The sequence below is a fragment of the Aspergillus pseudodeflectus genome (assembly GCF_044049435.1).
Source record: "Aspergillus pseudodeflectus strain CBS 756.74 chromosome Unknown BJX68scaffold_27, whole genome shotgun sequence".
NCBI classification, from domain to species: Eukaryota; Fungi; Ascomycota; class Eurotiomycetes; order Eurotiales; family Aspergillaceae; genus Aspergillus; species Aspergillus pseudodeflectus.
The window spans coordinates 420,018-439,972 of record NW_027263803.1 but is presented as its reverse complement, the minus strand read 5'-3'; the positions used below and the strand labels follow the sequence as shown (position 1 = coordinate 439,972).

General features: G+C 51.3%; 7 protein-coding genes across 7 annotated transcripts; 3 read left to right on the top strand and 4 right to left on the bottom strand.

Moving 5' to 3' along the window:
- Nucleotides 1-343: 343 nt before the first annotated feature.
- BJX68DRAFT_267969 (uncharacterized protein) lies at nt 344-797 on the top strand (the record flags this gene model as incomplete). The annotated part of the gene is made up of 2 exons (XM_071045944.1): nt 344-389; nt 466-797. The coding sequence occupies 2 exons, from the start codon at nt 344-346 to the stop codon at nt 795-797; spliced, it is 378 nt and encodes a 125-aa protein (XP_070898099.1).
- A 1,510-nt stretch (nt 798-2,307) lies between these two features.
- Nucleotides 2,308-3,173, bottom strand: BJX68DRAFT_256007 (Pfs domain protein; the record flags this gene model as incomplete). Its single annotated transcript, XM_071043129.1, has 3 exons — nt 2,308-2,609; nt 2,654-2,813; nt 2,853-3,173. The coding sequence occupies 3 exons, from the start codon at nt 3,171-3,173 to the stop codon at nt 2,308-2,310; spliced, it is 783 nt and encodes a 260-aa protein (XP_070898098.1).
- A 1,795-nt stretch (nt 3,174-4,968) lies between these two features.
- BJX68DRAFT_267967 (uncharacterized protein) lies at nt 4,969-5,889 on the top strand (the record flags this gene model as incomplete). The annotated part of the gene is made up of 1 exon (XM_071045943.1): nt 4,969-5,889. One exon carries the CDS (start codon nt 4,969-4,971, stop codon nt 5,887-5,889), a length of 921 nt encoding a protein of 306 aa, XP_070898097.1.
- Nucleotides 5,890-10,271: 4,382 nt separating this feature from the next.
- On the bottom strand, nt 10,272-10,728 carry BJX68DRAFT_108227 (uncharacterized protein). The gene has a single exon (XM_071035873.1). The coding sequence runs from the start codon at nt 10,565-10,567 to the stop codon at nt 10,319-10,321; it is 249 nt and encodes an 82-aa protein (XP_070898096.1). The 5' UTR covers nt 10,568-10,728; the 3' UTR covers nt 10,272-10,318.
- A 1,086-nt stretch (nt 10,729-11,814) lies between these two features.
- BJX68DRAFT_239351 (uncharacterized protein) lies at nt 11,815-12,694 on the bottom strand. Its single transcript, XM_071040517.1, has one exon. The coding sequence runs from the start codon at nt 12,661-12,663 to the stop codon at nt 12,286-12,288; it is 378 nt and encodes a 125-aa protein (XP_070898095.1). The 5' UTR covers nt 12,664-12,694; the 3' UTR covers nt 11,815-12,285.
- Nucleotides 12,695-15,354: 2,660 nt separating this feature from the next.
- On the top strand, nt 15,355-17,385 carry BJX68DRAFT_108169 (chitin synthase export chaperone). Its single transcript, XM_071035869.1, has 3 exons — nt 15,355-15,831; nt 15,920-16,491; nt 16,604-17,385. Exons 1-3 carry the CDS (start codon nt 15,594-15,596, stop codon nt 16,787-16,789), a joined length of 996 nt encoding a protein of 331 aa, XP_070898094.1. The 5' UTR covers nt 15,355-15,593; the 3' UTR covers nt 16,790-17,385.
- A 169-nt stretch (nt 17,386-17,554) lies between these two features.
- BJX68DRAFT_108176 (uncharacterized protein) lies at nt 17,555-19,674 on the bottom strand. The gene is made up of 3 exons (XM_071035871.1): nt 19,517-19,674; nt 19,248-19,396; nt 17,555-19,179 (listed from the first exon to the last, which is right to left on the bottom strand). Exons 1-3 carry the CDS (start codon nt 19,556-19,558, stop codon nt 17,982-17,984), a joined length of 1,389 nt encoding a protein of 462 aa, XP_070898093.1. The 5' UTR covers nt 19,559-19,674; the 3' UTR covers nt 17,555-17,981.
- Nucleotides 19,675-19,955: the final 281 nt, after the last annotated feature.

The window sequence follows — 19,955 nt, the reverse complement described above, 5'->3', positions numbered from 1 at the left end:
AAAAAAAAAAAAAAAAAAAAAAAAAAAAAAAAGGGATCCTCTAATATACCCAATAAATATAGCTACCCCAAATCCAACCTCTGTGCCTCACACATCCCCGCATAAACCCCGCCCATGGCCACCAACTCCTTATATTTCTTCATCTCAACAACTCTCCCACCCCGAAACACAGAAATGCAATGCGCCTTGCACACAGTCGACAGCCGATGCGCAACAGCAATCGTGACCCTCTCCTCGCCCCTAGCAGCCTCCATCAACACAGCCTGGACTACGCCTTCGGACTCTGTATCTAAAGGACTTGTTGCCTCGTCGAGGAGCATCACACTAGGATCGCGGATGGGCAATGCCATCAATAGAGACTGCTGTTGCGTTACTACGACCTTCTGATGGTATGTATCGCTCACATTTGTATTAAACCCAGAGTACGATTCGTGAATATACGCTGATGTTGACTCCCTTGTCTAGCAGAGGACAATCTTGATTCTCAATGGACCTGCCAGTTCCTCAACCATTTGGTCCCCTCGCGGAACTTGGCGGATCTGTGTCTGAAGATATACTTTTTGCAGGTGTACTCCAATGCCGAGTGTATCGTACTCAACATAGCTCCTGGCGATGTCGAAGACCTAAACAACATGCAAGCATTTGTCGCATCAATAGAGTCCGCATGTCCGCATTCGCCCGCAATCGCAAAACACCATCGCCTGTTCCAGGTTTTCTGTGATGTGGCAGCGCGGCATTACGAGCTCAAGGCGAGGCCGGCGAGTTTGCTGCCCGAGCAGATGGAGCTGCGGATATAGCTAGATTGGCAGCTTAGTACATTTGGATTCAATCCTCAGCCACCCCTTTCTCTCCCAATCGGGGTTGGTGATGTGAATTCCGGAGTGCCACATGGCCATTTGGATCCTGGTGGAGCTGCTGCGAGTCTGCAGGAGGGCGATCTCGCCGGAGATGGGCTCAACCTCGGCGATTGGTTCTCGTTTAGCCAGAACATAGTGGCGCTTCTTGATAGTCATGATATGTGATTCTTTTTTGACTACACCGGACCATCTAATATACCACCCATCCAAACTCCTGCACAAAGTCTTTCACTGAAGGTGACGCAGAGCCTCTCGAAACCCTAAGTGCAATCCTCTCCAGCGAGTGCACCCCTCTTAACTGCTCATCTGCCTTAGAAAACACCTCCTTAACCGACTCATCTACGTCCAAATCAGCCTCAACCAGCTCACGAGCACCAGGCCATACACAAGAAGCTCAATCCTCACCATCCCCGTACACTCCCCCCTCACCCTTGCAAGCAACATTTCCCCTCCTCCTTGACCCTCCACACTCCTCCATCGTCTCTCCCAACCTCCGGAAACGTCAACCAAATCCCTTAGAAACCCCGCTTGGACGGGCCAATACGATCCAGAAATGCTTCGAGACCCCGACTCGAATACCTCGGTGTGCGCACCTCCTCAATCGTAAACAGGTTCTCGGCGTGGAGGGTCCCTCGAGCCTCTGTGTGGATTTGATGGTTTGTGCGGAGGATAGCTGTCCAGTTTGGTGGTCGTGAGGGCGCGAATGATGAGAGGGGGAGGTTGCGGTCTTGGAATATGTATATTGACTCTGGGAGTTTAAGGAGGAGGTGGGTGTATATTTACTTGCGGAGCTGCGTTGGAAGGGAGAGAAATGTTGGCCGTTCAGGGTTGTGGTGTGGTCTTAAGGTGGGCATGGTGGGCTGATGTGGGGTTTGACCCTTGAGTCTTGGTCAGAGTGGCGGGGAGAAAAAGTGTCAGAGAGCTGTAGTCTGCGTTAAAGAATGAGGGGAAGCGGTCAACTAAAAGCTTTCGCGCGGCCCCTCCTCGTCCCAAGTTGACCTGCAAGGAGGGCGGATCTGGACGCTGCAGACAAGAACCTCAGCACGGACCAGCGCGGTATCCACATCCATGGATCCATAGCCCACGGTCCGATGCATGTAGATCGAGCCAATGATGTGGGTCAGGATTATAGGGATATGCTTGGCATCTATGCAAGTGAGCTGCGACGACGAGAGGGGCATGGCATGGGACGGGGCTGGATAAAGGAGGGGGTGGGGGTTTCAACGAGCACCAGTGCTCTCCGGAACCACCTAGTAAGATCTGCTTTTTTAAAGATCTGGTCATGCCGTTCGATTAAGTCGGGAAATGACTGCCATACGATCCAGCCGCCCCTCTGTAGCCCGGATACCGCAGTTCTACAAGTTTCTCTTTCTTCTTAAGGTTTAGTAGTAGTGACTACTAACAGGAGTAATCTGGTATATACTACAGCGGTAGAAGCAGTATATTTTTACTAGTTCTTATTCTTGTGCGAGTCCGCATAGTCGCAGATACCATGAATAATAAGACATGGCACCTGGTTCATGAGTCCTGCAGCCTCCATCTCAAAGCAGAGAATATCGCCGTGGTTCTTTGCTAGATAATCTCGCGAAAGGCCGTCCCTCATGACGCGGTTCGCTGACCCGATCAGGCCATAGTGCACCTGGGGTTCATTAGATGTCCTCTGTTTCCGTCCAATTAAGCATCTCCTGTCGCAATGTGTGCAGGAGTGGTCTCTTTCTTCGGGGTGGGTGTACTCGGCCTGGAACAGAATATCTGTCTCGGGATCAGGTCGCTTAAATATCTTTCTCTGCTGTCACTCGGCCCAACCTCTCCTTGAGGACAGCTTCTAAGTAATGAGTCCGGTCCCATATTCTCTGCTTGAAGATAGGTTATGCGCGTCAGCAGATAGTATAGCGGCTTATTTAGTATTCCCGTCCTCTTGAATCCCTTTCTAGCAAGCGCCTTGCTAAAATTGTACTGTACAACTCCTCCATATTATCTAGTGGGGCTGCTAACCACCATATCCCCAAGGCGAATATCGTGAGCAGCACTAGGGACCCCTCCACTAATCCCGACCATTAAGAAATACTCTAGATTAGGGAACGTCGCCTTTATATTTAAAACCACAGCAGCGGCCTTATTCGTCCCGTAACTCCCAGCCAGCAGGCAGGCAATGACAATGTTATACGAAAATATCCGGCCGAGCGTGTACGCATTAGGGTCCCTCAATGGCTGTGACTGCGCGGGGTGGAACTCATCGAGCATCGGCTGCGCAGCAGCCAGCTCTTCGTGCAGTGCAGCTATCCATCCGACCGTGTAGTCCCGCTTCGAGGGCATCTTGACAACATACGGGCCCCAGTATTGCGGTTTATCTCCCGCGCTTGTGGGAAGGACTCGCCGGGAGCTGAAATGAGTTCGTGTCAGCTTTGGCTGAGCGGGGTCGTGGACTGCAGGTGGGCGAATGCGACAGAGCCTTTCGCTCGTGTCTCAGCCAATGAACTGCCATGTTCAATGGAACGATCTGTGTAACATTGCAGAACCAATCATATCGTCACTGTCTTGAGCAGGAACATGGAGCACGAAGTATGGATGATACTTGTCAAGCATGGTTCCAGCAACGCAAGATGTACTTCAAAAGGCTGATCTCGTAAAGTCTTATCAACATGACTCGCGCTACTAGGACAGGAAGCTATAAGTTCCGACGGCAACGAAAATAGAGTCCATATCTAGAAAACAGTGTGAAACGAGGGCAAAATGATTTCTTCGCAGGTTAATACCAACAAGTACGTTAGCACCTGTATCCCGGATTGTAAAAGCTAGCAGGCAGTGATTCTAGGCTGTCGAGATATACCAGGGCTTATAATTTGTAGTAGATGTTCTTCAGCCCCAACTATATATTTTATACTAGATGGTTACTTTTCGAACAGCGAGGATCACACCTTTTTCTTGAAGCTGACACTCGATCCTAGTCCTGGTATAACACTTGTCAGCTACTGCTCGGCCACAAGAATGATCAATCGAGGTATTTTGAAGGAAAGATACTTGGCTGTCGATCGGGTCATATTGAATGCCTTCAACAATTGGACCATTCTGTGAAATCACGTGTGTCGCACAACCTTCTCTCAGTCTCCGCACTTGTCTCCTTTAATCAATTTGTAAGCATGCCATAAGCTAACAGGGATCTAGGCTCTAAATTCAAGACGAACTACGACTCCATCAAGAAACTGAAGCGGTTCGTGATTACCGAGTTGCCGAGCCACGTCACTCTGTACGAGCACTTCCTAAGAAGGCCTTTCCGTGGTTCATGTCTATTTCTGAGCTGTTTACTGCTGATGCAAGCTCCCACATTGCAAGAGAGGGGTCGTTGAATGAGCGGTTTCCGGATATCAAGACGCTGACTGTGCGGCGGATGTTGGAAACGTATTGGAAGGCTTAGTTAGGGTGAAAGGGGTTCCTAGCGAACTCAAGCACGAATGTTCAGTAGAAATAAGCCTGTGGGAACTCTTTTGCAGTGTAATGTCTTTGCAATGCCTATTCGTTGGTTTCCAAATGTCTTTACTAGTATGGATATGCTATGATTGTTCGACCCTCAGGCGCGGTGCCTCAGTTCGCCTCTGAGAATTCAAAAGCCAGTGAGTTTGCGGCTACATTGCCTTACAATGAGCCCTAATCTCACCATGCAAGACAACCTCTAGTCCGGTATTTTGTGTACATAACTACACTCCCATCTCTCAGTGCGCATCAACTGCAAACAATTATTCTTAACCACTCAAACAGAGCTACTACTACATATCTGACTGAATACATAAATTATAATGTGGCACTCTATCCTTCCAATGGCAAGAGGGCGCCCAGGGATCTATAGACGCAAATGCGCGGACCAGTTCCCACTGGGTGTCATGGCACCTCTTTGGTGCATGCTACAAGCATGTATGATGCTCTGAATACGCCTGAATGCCTGAAAGAAGATCGCGGCACTCTCGACCCAAATATCAGTGAAGCAAAATTAGAGGCTCTTTATTCGGAAGTTGCAAGTATCCTTCTTCAGCTTTCTCGACCATCTCTACCTCGGATAGGGTCACTCAACCAAGTTGATGATTTCACCTGGGAAGTGACAAAAGGGCCTTAATCAATGCCCATGAACAGTCTAATTCGACTGGGATCTTTGCCTCAGTCGAAGCTACCAGCCACGACCTTTGCCACCACGTCCTCATACATGGAAGCGCTAGCAGAACTCCACATCTCTCACCTCATAAACCAGCGCAACGATGCAGTCGACTCGGCCGAAGACTGTCGGCACAAGCTCGTTGCTCGCTTTCTGTTCCGCAAACTCGCCAGAGAACACTGCTTAACGGCGCAGTGGGCGGCGTTCGATAAAGGCCCCTTCAAACTGTGGTGTGACAACCTCCGCGCAGCCAACATCCTTTTGGATGAGGAGGGGAAAGTTGTCGGCGTGGTAGACTGGGAATTCACGTATGCCGCCCCGGTTGAATTCTCCTTTGCGCCACCGTGGTGGCTTCTGATTGAGAAGCCCGAGTACTGGCCTCAAGGCCTTGATGATTGCTGTGTCGAGTATGAACGGCGTCTTCGGACCTTTCTCCGCGCTATGAGATACCAGGAGGACAAGGCGATTAAGGAGGGGCGGCTAAGGGATGCGCAGCGGCTCTCTGCTCCGATGCAAGATAGCTGGAAGAGTGGAGACTTTTGGGTTGCGTATGCGGCAAGGAATAACTTTGCATTTGACTTGGTGTACTGGCACAAGATTGATCAGCGATTCTTTGGCAAGACTTCTACTCCCGTTGACGATGTTTGGCAAGAGAGTCTCGATTTATTGGAGCCTGGGGAGAGGGCTGAGATTGAGAGGGTCGTGGCGATAAAAGTGGAGGAGATGAAGACTCGAGATTTGGCTTGGGATCCAGATGATTATACCAAAGAGTTGGCAGAGAAACGCTGCAAGGATGCGGCCAAGGGAGATGATATAGGAGGGGCCAAAGACGGAAGAGACGACGGTGAGGATATTGAGGCAGATGAGCTGGTGGGATTGTCTCTCTGATAAACGATGTTGCACTGCATATAGATTGTTGCAATCGTATATAGTGAGGAGGATGTGCTGCGCAAGATGGACGCTTCGATGCGACCTTCATGCACTCGGAAGCAATCCCGGCTTTATAACCACCCCTGGTATCCGAGACCCCAGCACTCGGTTTCTGTGTGGGAAATACCGATTCCAGGGTATATGCGCGGTGTAGGGGGCTGGATCAATTCCGGAGGCTTGACGGCGCCCGAATTACAACCGTCATCACTCCATTATAGCCATACAGGTTAGGTAGGGTAGGTAAAGAGTCGAGCCTTCCTAGTTGGGTAAAAGCTCTCAAGAGCCCTGATACAAGTGTGCTAATCTCGCTCGCTATTCCCATGTTATATAAAGCCTAAAAAGGCAGGCGCGCCTCAATACCTCACCTGTTGCGGCAAGAGCGACGGGCCTCGAGACACTTTATACCTTTCATTCTTGTGAACCTCCTAACTGAGAAGATGCGTAGATGAGGTCCCGAGGTCCTCATCGCTCTTACCCAGTGAGGTATACCCCCGGTAGAGTGGATAAAACCCCCATCCAAGATTCCGGCGTAGAAGATCCTCAATCATATCTTTGTCAAGTTACAGTAGTTAAGAAGAGCACATTTTCTGATCAGTCCGTCCCGGACATCTCGCTCGGCTTAAAATGAATATAAGCCGGGTAGCGCCGCCCCTTATCCTAACAGTGGTATTGGTCCATAGCCCGCGGTACCAAGTTGTATACCATTCAAGTACTTCAAGTATACTCTATACGCTTGAGAGCAAACTAGAAATGCGTCTTTCCGAGACATCTATGTACCGCAGAACGAGTGCGACTCGACCCAAGTGGTTTCGATAAGCTACATAGTCAGACATTCTGACAGCCATAATATCAGCAGGGCCAGAGCTGAAACGCAGCAAATGAAACTCCAAAAAAGCCTTCCGCGCATAGCCGGGTGGCTAGGTCTGAAAGTCCATGAGCTGATTCCATACCGGATGCGGTGGGCTATGGGATATAAGCAGTAAGTTGAGGGAATAAAGGCTTTGTTCTATTCGATGTCCCAGTAATACAGTTCTAGATCTCGATATTCGACTCCCCCTAACTCTAAGAGCGAGCGAGCCTATCAGCGGCGAAACGTCTGCCCAGTGGATTTTTAAACCGGATCCCCCGTCAGCATTCAGCAGATTGGGACAGGAACGCGTTCTTTAGAACCAACTGTGAATCAGGTCTGACAAACCTAGACACGTTGCACGTGTATCAAGGTTTGATTGAACCTTTAGCGAGGGCTCGAGGATCTGATCCCGCCTCAGATTGCATACTACTCCGTATGCAGAGGGACTTCACCCTAATATTTCGCTTTCTAGACCAGTGGACACCTTGATGCGCGTAATAACAGGTTTCACCAATCTTACTTTATCGTTGTTGGATACTTCGTTGGATATGATAGCATACGCAAACAATCCCATCGGAAGCGATCCGAACCATTGAGTATTGGGCGCGGAGATTCCCCACGCGAAGTATAACGAAAAACATATTAACTGGGATGGGGACTCCACGTGTCATCAATCAAACCATGATAGAGATTCTAGAACAACCCAGTCCTCTAGCATCTCACATTGCCAGGTTCGAGTCACATGAATCTCAGGAAAACCAGGCAGGACACGAGTCGGTCCGAGAAGTCTCGACCCACATTCTCAGCTCGGCTCGACTCGGCTCAGCTCATGACAAGTCAAGTCAGCCCAAAAGCAAGAAAACCAGGTTGCACCTCCCAGACTTCAGGCGGACCGCAATACTTGCTACTTGCAACCTCCAAGGCCGACGGTGGCCAGTAGTCCGTCCCGAGTTATAGGACTGAGCCCCAACGAAGCCTGAAGGAGCGGATTCGTCAGAAGCCTTCCATGTACAGATTGAGGCGACTTATGAATTATGCACAATCAAAGATATGACCAGGTCACCGAGTTCCCGGGCCACAATCACCGACAGTCAACAACTCGTCGCCAACCAAGGTCCAGTGGACCCGTGGTCCGCCGCTCCACAAGGGAATTCTCGCACCGCGTCCCGATTCGTGCGGTGTGCTTCCGGCGGCTCCGGTGGAGGTGAGATGCCTGTCATGTCGTGTCCAGAAAAGAGATGAGGACGAGGAAACGTGTCAGCCCGCAGGCGTGGTGGATCTGCGTCTGCGTCTGCGTCTGCGTCTGCGTCTGCGTCTGCAAACAAGGAATAGCATGGTATGGCATCGTCGACAGGCACCATGCATGATTGACATCTGCAGCGGGCCAGGAACGCACTGGACGGATTCGTTCGGATGCAAACACGTGGCCACGGACGGGGATGCGGTGCAGTGTGGGCCTAGCATAGCCCGGGCCGTGGCTATCGGCTCCAGCCTCCAGCTCCACACACGTGCCGCATAGCATAGACCAAAATCGGAAGATCACCTGAGTCCAGATTTTCGAGAATCAATCAAGATGGGCTATGGCCCTGGAAAGGTCAACCAAACCGTCACAGGTGTGAACTTGTCAAATTGAAGAGGCTGACTCGGCGTGTCGCTGTCAGTTTTAGGTTCGCGATCTGACTCGTTACCGAGACTCGGTGGGACTAGACGGTTTTTGGTAGTTAGAGTGGGTTTCATCACCCATGTTTGGTCTGGTGGAGTTTCGATAAGACCTAACTTGTGAAGTGCAATGTACTACTGCAGCTCGCTAGTCAAGTCCACAACACTACTCCGAGTCTCCTTCGCTTGCATGACACGTGCAATTGTGAAGATTCATCTCTCCAAACTTAGGGCTGGGTGGATCCTGTGCCGGGATAATGTGTAGTACACTCGCTTAGGATCGAACGGAGAGGAGGTTCTCCAGACACGGTTACCTGGGCGGTGGCTTATCTTACCATGCCAGGATGCGCTGCCACCTTACAGTGGGCATACAGCCAGCCGCTGTAGCTATTGCGACTCGTAAGGCCGTCAGTCGGATTTCGTCCGCAAGCTGCAGATAGTGTCCCAGAGAAACGTTAGTGTTCAGTTCATGCTCCATTGAGCATCAAGCGTACGTTGTTGTAAAGTATGTTTGCATAATTCGAATCAAGCCTTATCGAGCTTGATAAACCTCGAAACAACAAGAAATCTCATTGGCGATCAAAATCTGCAAATCTTTTGCATCAATCCCCAGAGGGAGCAAAATTCAGCTGCAAGGTCTCCGGGAGCTTCAGTTGAAATAAGCTATCTCAAAACCGGTAAGACCTTACGATAAACCGACCAAGGATTAGTGAGCTCGAATAGCGTGCGCTAACAGGGATTATTGAGCATAGAGGGTCAAGACTCAAGTAGATACGAGAAATGGCCGCTAATTGACCGAGTTCGAGACTCTCTCTCTCGATAATTTGTACGAATGCGAGCCTGCTCAGTGCTCATGCCCTCATGGAGACGTTTCCACGAGCTCAAGCTGCTGCTGATCTTCACGAACCTCGTATTCGGAAAGGAAGAACATTTCGGGCAGCGCTGTTGGCAGCTTGGCCCGTCACCCCCTGCGGCCGCCGGCAAATTATTTAAGCATCCTAGCTTAGCTTGCGCACGGAGCTTACGCTGGTGCTCCTGTCTATCAAGGTAAACGCCTCTACTCCGTATCTGTCGTTGTACGTCTACAGCCATGTGCGTGCACAATGTACACGCAATTCAGCCGGCCCTCGGAAGTTATGCACCGCAATTTTCGGGGAAAAGTGCCGGGTCCGCGATATCGGGTGGTGTTCCGGGCCACTTTCCGATGGACAGGATTAATTCCGGCTGAGCAACAAAGTGGAGGAACGAAACAAAAGCTGTTTAACCGACATTACAGACCCCTAGACGACGTCAACAGTGAGATCATATTTGCGTAATTGGCGGTATCTGCAGGGAAACTCTTCCTTTTCAGAACGGAGGGTGCGATTAGTCGATAACGGCGGCGATGATGATTGATGATTGATGATTGAGTGTCCTTGGAAGCTGGGGCCTTGTCGGGAATGTTATTGGGCGGTGCTATACCTCCGTGGTTGGCACTCGGCTTCCGCAGCCCGGCAGTCGCATGCCTTAGCGTGGTGTAACGCTAACGACTCCGGAGAAAGCTAGGCACAGTTGGGGAGCGATCATCCGTGACTGATCAAGGAGCTCTCAGAATCGGTGGGGATGGTCCTGATCGCCATGAAACCTCGCTTTCCGCGGCACGGGCACCCATCATCATTCCGTGGGAAGGGACAACGGCTATCCCAAGCGGTTGGCCGTGTCGTCATCGGCAGTGACGAAAAGAACCAGGAGATGAGGAACGGAAATTTGAGAGACAGGAGGAAGGATGATATGATCGACAGCTAGCGGTTCCGACTGTGGCAGATTGATTCAGGGTACGTAGCTCATAGTGGCAGCGGCCAACAATCCGACGCGCTAAAGGGACGAGCACAGGCGCTATCACAAGTTGTCAGGTGGCCAAGATGAGTGATGTCCGAGACACGCCGGCAGAGACTGAATCTCCTGCGCTTGGATGAATGGGGACAGTCCTGGCGGCGACTGGCACAGTCTTGTGTGTCCTCCATCTTTTCCAACAACACAAAAACAAATGGACAATAGTGCCGCAAGGCATGGGCCGAGCAGAGGCTTATAATCGAGCTTGAGCATGCGCATGCACCGCGACGCAACGGTATGAGGGAGGAAAATCATAGCGCGGTCCAATGCCGCTGCAGAGGCCAGGGGGCCTGCAGCGCGAGCGATCGGCCCGAGATGCAGATTGGTGCGTTGCGAGACATGGATGGCGTTGGCGCATAGTCTAAAGCTCCTGTAACTTGGATGGATTCTTAGCAGCCGTGGAAGTGCCGTGATTCGCGCTCGCAATTAATCGGTGTCCTCTCAAGCACTCTCCCGCAAATTAATCGCCAACCTTGCTCATGCAACGCGCGGTGGGAAGAGCCGGAAGCCTTCCAGGGCGAGAAAGGAAACTCCAGGAGATGATGCATGCGACTCTGAAGTCTGGTTCCCCTCGTACTTTACACGAGGGCGTCCCAACGATGAAGGGACCCACTGGGGGCCAGATGGGCCGGGGAAGACAGCGGGATGGAGATGGGATGGGCCTCGTCAGGTGAGAAACTGGCAGCCCAACACATGGCCGAAGAAAAGAAAATCCAAGCAGGAAGCAAGGGCCGCACAATTTCAACGAGAAACTCCAAGTGGTCGAGCGGGTGTGACAGCAATCGAGTCAGCGAGCGCATGGGGAGGGGATGGCAGTGCCGGTCGCGCGATCCCAGTCGCCGGTAGGAGCACAGACGCCCATTTCCATTTCTTCATCTCGGCCCTGGACTGCCAGAGTGGATGCAATCAGACTGGCGCCTTGGCAGAGCCAAAAGGCCTCTGCCGGATCCGCCCTTCCGCGTCACCTGCAATTGCTGAAAATTAAATAGATCTTATGAGGGCTCTGAATCTCAAACGACGATGAACAATTACTTAGAGTGGCGGCGCATGGTCAAAGCAGATGCCAGATTGCAGACGCCAGATTCTCCGTCTTAGCGATGCTGCCTGGGACGGTTCACCCCGCCGCGACTGCCGCTTCATCCTCCCGCGCTCCTCTCCGTTCCCTTCACAGAAAAAAAAAGAAAATAATACCCTCTGCTAAACGCCAAGAGCTTCGACTCCAAAACGCACCCTTCCGGACACATGCTGCAGCGCAGTGGTGGACATGTGATGCTGCTGCTTGGTGATCCAGAGTCTAGAGCTTGAGTCTTTCCGAGCAGCGGGTTGAGACGGGTCAACTCCTCCTCAGGCAACCGATGCACTCATCAACTCTATTAGCAAAAGGGGAATTGAAGGATGCCAGAGTGCAGCGCAATCCATGAACATATGTGGCAGCCGTATATCCGTATATTTCAATATTCATACAATCGCCCATCAAACTCATTCACTTGTACTGCCGACAGAAAAAAAAAAAAAATACCTCGCAGACCCCATCTAGATATGCCCGCGATCCCAACTTTCTAACTCCCAATTGTCCCAAACGCCATACAAGTCCCATCCGTCTAATTCATTCCGACGCAGACATCCCAATTGGGTCCTGTGTTCCCAAAGAGCAGTGGGTATGTTGATACCAACGCCATAACCAAGCCGAGAAAGACGCCGCCAAAGACATTTCAGCTTATCCAGGACACGAGCCAGGTATATAAAAGACCGCAAAGGGGGTATCCCAAGCAAATAAAGACGAGAACAAGTCGGACGCAAAAGTTCGCACAGAGTGTCGTCGCAGACGTGGCGCACGGTGTCCTAAACGCATATAGAACAGTATCTTTGACCCTCAAGTAGGGCTTTGGAGACCCCACGGAGAACGCTCATTAACCCCGCCAGGCTTCGAGAGCAAACGGTCGAGTTGTCTGTGGTGACGACGATGAAGCCTTTCAGCGACGGGGGCAGAGAAGGCATTTGCCCACAACCACAATAAATCGGTCGTGTGGAGCTTCTGAGCACCGGGCCTCTTTTGGTTCATCCATCTCGGTGCGGATTATATGAGAACTCGGCTGGCTGCAGCTGCTGTAGATAAAGAAGTTTTTGTAGTGATTGCACATGGTGGCCAAATGGGCGACCCAGGCGTATGTGAGCCCCCCCTCCCCAATGAGAATGAAAACAAAAAGGTTGGAGAGTCGAGAACGCTCGGTAGTAGGGCTAAGCAAGCGGTAGAACGGTTCAATTCGTGGTGGAGACGAGCGCTCGACAATGGTCCAGATGCGTTGTAGAGACAATCGAAATTGGCGCTCGAGAGTGTACCAGAGAAACATGAACAATATATACTCGAGGGGTGCTGTTGCTCATGACGGACCTTCGAAGAGGAAAGTGGTCCAATCTGTAACTGTCACTATCAAGGATTGCTCCCAAGGGTCGTCACAAGCCAGAAACCAGAAACCGTGTGCAGTGAGGGTTACTCGACAGGGGAGCAGGAGAAAAAAGGAAAATCCTTTTTCATTGATTGGACTTTTTTTTTCTCCTCTGGCGTGTTATTATTCCGTGGTTTATTAATATTATTATTCTGCTCGTTATTATTATTGCCCTGGCCAATTTAGTCTTTGTCGTTTTCTCGGGTTAAATATCAGGAAAAATAATGGAGATGTCCCTGAACCAACCACAGAGCAATCCCGCTGCCACGGAAAACTCCAGAAACATCCCCACTGCGATACTGTCCAGCGTCATTGAACGATAAAAGGGTCATTTTCCGAGACCTCATCGTCGGGCCCGAAGAAGAACCGCGGCTGCAGGACCGTGAAGGAGTTTCGAAGTGGAACGCTGAGGTGGAACTGGCCCACTCTTAGAAGTGCATCTAACAGTCTAACTTGATCTAACAGTTCGGCTTGATCGGGACAATAGGTGGGAGATCGACGCCGTCCCTCAAAAGCCGTTGACGTTTGTGACGCTTCAAGCCTTTCAGCGGCACGTGGCGCTAGCTGGGATCTTCATGCACGAGGAGCCGTGTTGGTGTGCAGAGTCGATAAGGCTTCCACTATAGCCACATTGGCTCAATCATGAATGATTTGTGTCAGGGAGCCATCTCCTGTGCACGGTAATTGCCACGAAGCGTGGAGCCGGATATTCGACAGGGAAGGCCATTATTATTGAGAACCGACGGGCCTATGATGTTGCGGAAGAGAACAGACGGGGGAAGTGCCAGAGTGGCTAGGGTAATCTATGGGGAAAGCCGTAGGTTTTTGCTGTCGCAGCCAGTGCCTGCATGGAGTATACGCAGGAGTGGCCCCACCGTCAGCAACAAGAAACCTTACGCTAGGCTTGCTTTCCTCCGGGACTTAAACAGGGCGGACATTCTTATTGCTGGGCCCCAAATCCGCTGACGCTGCAAAGTCTAACAAGCAATCAGTGTGTGTCTGCCGGCCTTTGCTTGCAGAGCTTAGTGTGCTCTAATTTTTGGCGCTATCTCCGCTTATCAAATCCCTGTAGTGCCAGGGCCCAGGAACAAGGCCAGAAGGAGTCAAGGATGAAGCAGGGAATGGAGATTGCCAGGTTAGAATACCTGGTTGCCTACAGACCGCGTCTTGAGTTGAAAACAAAAATATTTGGAATCGCGGAAAGGATTGTGATTCGAAAATCGAAAGTGCCACGGTTGGGGATCCTTGAAATACGGTGCCAGGAACGAGACCCATTGGCTACCTGCTAATTATTACTGGCTCCTCATAGGCCTGACAGCCCCTGCTTAGTACCTGAAGAGACAATTAGCCTTTGGCATCATTTGCAGCATGGGACGGTGCCAAGTCTCCGTTTCCGAGCTAGAACGTCCTTCTGAGGATACGAAAATCCAAAACCAAACGAGCTTTAAGTCCACTTCCTAGCTCTGCCCTCCTTTGAGTCCTTTCGGAACCTTTCTCCCCGCTCATTGCCTTTTTCCAAGGCTAGGCAATTAGCCACAGTGCGCCTTCTGTGACATCTGTCTTCATCCGAGCCACGGCTCGACTTGCCGGTGGACAGTTTGAACGTACTGTGGACACTGGAGGGTTCGAAGGCTGAGCTGAGACATCAGTCTTCAGCGGTCCTCCAGCACTCCGACTGCGGGACCAGTCCGCTCTCAAGTTCCGCTACTTTCGCTCATTTTCGTCATATCTAACGGAATTTCCCGATCAACAGGAAATCCATGCAAATCTGAGGCGCTTCTGTATTCATGGCACCACAACAAGGCAATTTCGGATAATGTGGTTTAGCATAATGAGGGCCAATCGTCGGAATTTTTGGCCGAGATCGGAGGGTAAATGAAGTCATTCCCTTGAGTTGCGCCACGGTCAATCGGGTTATCCACAAACAGTTTGCGGTAAGGACACTGTAGGGGGCAGACAGGCAATATTAGCGATGTTGGGTATATGGATTCAAAACGACACTACTCACTTGGCAAAGAGTACCTGTGATTGAAGTACGGAAGAGACTTCTGCTGTTGAGGTTCTCGAGTCGAGACTCGAGACTCTGAAATTCTGGCATGGAACTTGGAAGTCGAAGCCATCGTACTACTAGCGGACGAAGTTTGTGTGGCGCAGGCGGGGAAGAGGAATGCTTCATGACAGGTTGCAATCGTTTTCGACTGAGAGGCGTGCCGAACGCTGTCAGACTCGGCTGTTCGGCTCAGGATTCGGAAATCGTCTGTGTGCAACTCCGAAATCCCAGATCATGTTGTATTGCAGGTCTGCAAAAAGTCGCCTGCTTCCTTCCATCACCTCAAGGCCGTGGAAGCTGCCGGAGTTGGATGCAGAGGGAACTCCGGCTGCCGGGCGGGGCTCCAGGTAAACATCTTTCCCATTGCGGCTAGCGGAAACTTTAGAGTCGAAGAATTGTTCCTGGGGCACAGGCTACTCCGTACTCCGTACTAGCCGAAAATAGCAACAACGACAACCAGCCTCCAATCCCGATCTGGCACTAGCGCATCCCGTGATCCACGACTCAAACAATCGTCCCCTCTCATTCCAGCCTCACTGAGGCGACTGTCGCAATTTTCGTCGCAGTCGAACACCACCCTGCCGCCCGATCCCTCATCGCCATCCGCTGTTCCTGTTTTCTCTAACGGCCATCCGTCGATTGCGCTCGGATTACGATCCTTAAGTCGCTCGTCGTGCGGAGCCCCCTATCCCAGCCAGCCGCCGGCCGTATCGCAGCTTCTCGCGAGGTTTCTCTGGCAGCCAACGCGTTGGAAACACAATACGTAACCTGACCCATCTGCGCCATGGGCTTCGGTGACTTCGATTCGATCTGCCGAAAGGCTGCACTGCCGCTCTGCTCTCTCGTCGGCCCGCCGTCCGCGATATCAGGCGAAACCGGCGTGATCCCGAACTGCTACGCACGCAATGTCGAACTCGCCAATACGATCATCTTTGAGGGCGCCGCCTCGTTTGTCCACATCATTGCGCTTGGAATGACGGTGATTATGATTCTGCACATCCGGTCCAAATTCACCGCTGTGGGTACGTTTCGATCACTCTCCCCCGCAAGTGGTACCCGCATCAGAAAAAAAGAAGCCGCCCCACTAATTTGATATGCGCTACTTTGCAGGCCGAAAGGAAATCATCACATTCTTCTACATCTTCATGGCGCTTACTATGTGTTCACTGGTCATCGACGCAGGCGTGGTCCCTCCACGAAGCGGCCCCTTCCCCTGGTTCGTCGCCGTGCAAAACGGCCTGGCCTCGGCGCTATGTACAAGCCTGCTCGTCAACGGGTTCGTCGGGTTCCAGCTCTACGAAGATGGGACTGCTCTCTCCGTGTGGCTCCTCCGGCTGACGTCAACCGTTATGTTTGCCGTGTCTTTCCTCGTCTCGATTCTCACCTTCAAGTCATGGGGCGGTCTGAGCCCGACGAATACCATCGGCATGTTTGCGGTCCTGTACATCGTCAACGCGATCTGCATCGCAGTCTACCTCGTCATGCAGCTCCTCCTCGTGCTCAACACGCTGGAGGACCGATGGCCCCTCGGCCACATCGCCTTTGGCCTTCTGGTCTTCATCGCCGGTCAGGTCATCCTGTACGCCTTTGGCGATACGATCTGCGACAACGTCCAGCACTACCTTGACGGTCTGTTCTTTGCTACATTCTGTAACCTGCTTGCCGTCATGATGGTCTACAAGGTATGTCCCTTCGCGTCATCGTCACATTTCCCCTCCCCTCTCCAACCCCCACCCCCACCGCCACACCCTTCGCAGATCCTTCCGCAGTGCATGTCTAACCAAATGCGTCTAGTTCTGGGATTATATCACCAAGGAGGATCTGGAGTTCTCGGTAGGAATTAAACCGAGCAGCTGGGAGGTCAAGGAGCTTCTTCCTGAAGATGACCGACGCGCAACGGCGTATCAAGATACGAACTCGGAATACGCCGGGAGCGTGTATCACCACCGGGCGTCCACCTACAACGGGCATGGGTATTAATTCACGTACAATACTTGTTTTCGATCAGGTTTTCTTTCTCCGAGGTGCTGCTAGCCTCTGAGCATGACGTTGTGTCACCTTTTCTGCATTCGTCCGAGAGCGACTTTCAGCGATTTACTTGGCTATCTTTATGGATTTACACGATATCAGCATCTAATCTTTCCTTGTACAGTTCCACTTCGGAATCACCATTTTCATAATCTCAATTTTCGTCTTGGCTATGTCACTATGGTCATTGTTCATTACTTCATACATGCTAAGTCCGAGAGTGGCGCACGGACGCCGGAAGTGTTCCATCACCTTAGGTATCAACCGAGGAAAGCTAGAAAATCCTGGTGACCATTAAGACTCTTGGTGTTCCGAGATAACTCCATTCAGTCCTGTTCCGTGCCTGAACAGGCAAGTCCTCCAAAGTGCTAAGCCTTCGGTCTCGAAGTCAACCATGGTAGATAACTAGAAGGATATCTTGCGGTATGGCGTGCGCCTTCGTACTCCTTTTCTTTCAAAGGACGACGGAAAGAGGAGATTTTCCTTGGAGCGTCGGATTTAGCCGCAGTTCCAACAGGTCCATGCCTCGGGGCTTTTGGGAGGCTTAATATCGGGGATTAATCTAAACCCTACTCCTCGGCAAGGAACCGGCAAGGAACAATCCTCCGACAACATGAAGGAACCCTGGCCACTGACTCGAAAACAGGTGGCTGATTGACTGACTCTGCCGTTCCACCGCTGACTCTCCACATTGTGATGAACGATCGTAACATTCCTTGATAGGCAATATGTGTATACCAAAAGCAAGTTGACTTTTGATGGTCAAGGCAGTGCAGTGCGGGTCAGGTCGAAGATGCCCGCTTACTACCTCGGGAACTCGATAACTAGTGAGCGGACGGAGTATCCCCACCCGGAACTGACTGAACAATGATGAGAGTCGGTGAAGACAACTTATAGTTGCCGTTAGTATTATGCATGCATGTCGGGGATCCGTACTTCTTCATCCTAATGGCTCATGCGCAGAGGTTGCCCCAATGAAACTAGCTAGCATGGACTCCAGCGGGCTGGTAACAATGTCGATCGGAGAGTGAAGGAATCATCGTCAGTCTGACAGCATCCACGGATCTCATGACACTCGGAATCAATCGCGGGAATTGAGGCTAATGATCTGAAACAGGCCATATCCGATGGTACCATGAAGAGATCAGTCAACAACCACAATGTCCTCATCCCCGTCATCAAAGGTCCCGCTTTCGGCTTGATGATGGGCTCGGTCCTTCTCGGGCCGCGGCTCGTCCGTGTCATCGTCAACTGCTTGCGTTTGAGCAGTACTGTACCATCCCCTATCAACGGATCTCACCATCGCCGTGCATGCATTATTAATCAGCTCATTAAAAGCCGGGTTCTGCTTCGGTAGAAACATGCACGTATGGGCCTGGATCTCGTCGGTGGCTCTATCATTCACGGCTTTGATCCACTCGACTCCCGGTCCCGAATGGATTGGCTTTTCTTGGCCCTCCTCTTTCTCAGGAAGACAACAGAAAGTACGATGTTTCGATCGGATTATCTTGGAGCTGAACGGGGCGTTACTACTTCCTGTTGTTTCATCAACGGTGCTTTTGTTCTCCACCAGGGACGAGGCACTCTTCCCAAGGCAGGTGAAGAAGTTCACACACTTGATTCCTCGGTCCTTGCGTACCTGCGCAATCTGTGACTGTCGTTGTCGAAGTTCCGTCGGACGTGCTAAACAACCCACAAATGCGAGATGTGATGAAACCCAACCCCAGCTGTCAGTCAACCGGTGACGTTGTGAATACATGGCAGCCGCGCCTCCAGCAGCAACTGCCCCTGCAGCGCCTGCAAACATGGCATACCGGCCCCAGCGTTGCCAGGACGGTGTCGCTGCAGCATCACCATCAGAAACTGGAGGCAGCGGTTTCTTGTCAGCTGTCGGTGGCGCCGGCGCCTGCTTGTTTGAAGATGTGTTGCTCGCTCCAAATCCAAAGAGTCCAGCTACCTCAGAGAAAGCATTGTACGTGGTTGTGATGTTCTTGTAGTGCCCCTCTGCACCGTACGACACCACGCCGGGAGCAATTCCGAAGTATGGAGTATCAAAGGCGAACACTCCTTGGATATGAGGAAACATGAACGAGCCCGGTCCTCCAATATCTGCGCTGCTTGAGGCTGCCGCTCCTTCGTCCATCGCTTCATCGGACTGGTCAGGAGGTTGTTGCGGCGAAGACCTGACCGGTATTGGCTGTTCGGATGCTAACAGCAGAAGTGTATCGGCAGCAACTATTCCACCCATCGAGTGGCCAACTAAGAAGACATGCACGGAAGGGTCAACGGTGGGCGAAGCCGTTCGGTTGGAAACTTCGATATCAATGACCTGATTCTGCAGCCTAGATGGATCAGTTAGCTTACGATCTCGGGGCTCCATAAACCACAGGTAAAAGCGCCGACTACATACCATTCTCGGAAAGCAAGCACTGTTTCTTGTAGACTTCCTCGGGTCTCGTACTTGGGGTAAACGAGCGTTCTCACATCAATGGCAGTGAGCTTCTGGCTGAGAAACGCCTTGAGATGCTGGGGGAAGTTGCCGAACGTATCATCCCCGCCCTAGATGCCCAGGAATTGTGCTGTTAGCGGTGAATGTGGGGTGCGATTTTGAGGCAATATGCGGGGGAGATTTATATTGCGCAAACCCTCAGCTGCTGTACCAACTGTGCCTTGACTCACCTTGAATCCATGTATAAACACTAGGAGCAGTGTCTTTTTCATCTTTGAGGGGGAAGCTGTTCATGGGCTATGTTGCTGCAATGTTATTGTTGCTTGGGAAAGAGCCTCGTCAAAAGATCCAGCTGTCCACGTGAGCAGCTATTACGTCATATATTGGGCGATGCGGTTGCTCTTTCTAATCTAGTACTTACATTTTGTTGAATGCTGGGCATAAGTACGGAGTAGTAGATGGCTCTCTTGATATAGTAAGGCTTAATTCGGCAGTATCTTTCCTTTATACCTGAGGCCTCGCCGATACGTGCCTTATTATCTGAGGGGCACATATATATATAATCGACTGCGGAAAACATTCCAATACTCTGCAATGACGAAGCTCTCCCCTGCTTCCACTACAGCGATATTGAGTGCAATCAGTCGAATCTAGACCACGTATGCAGTC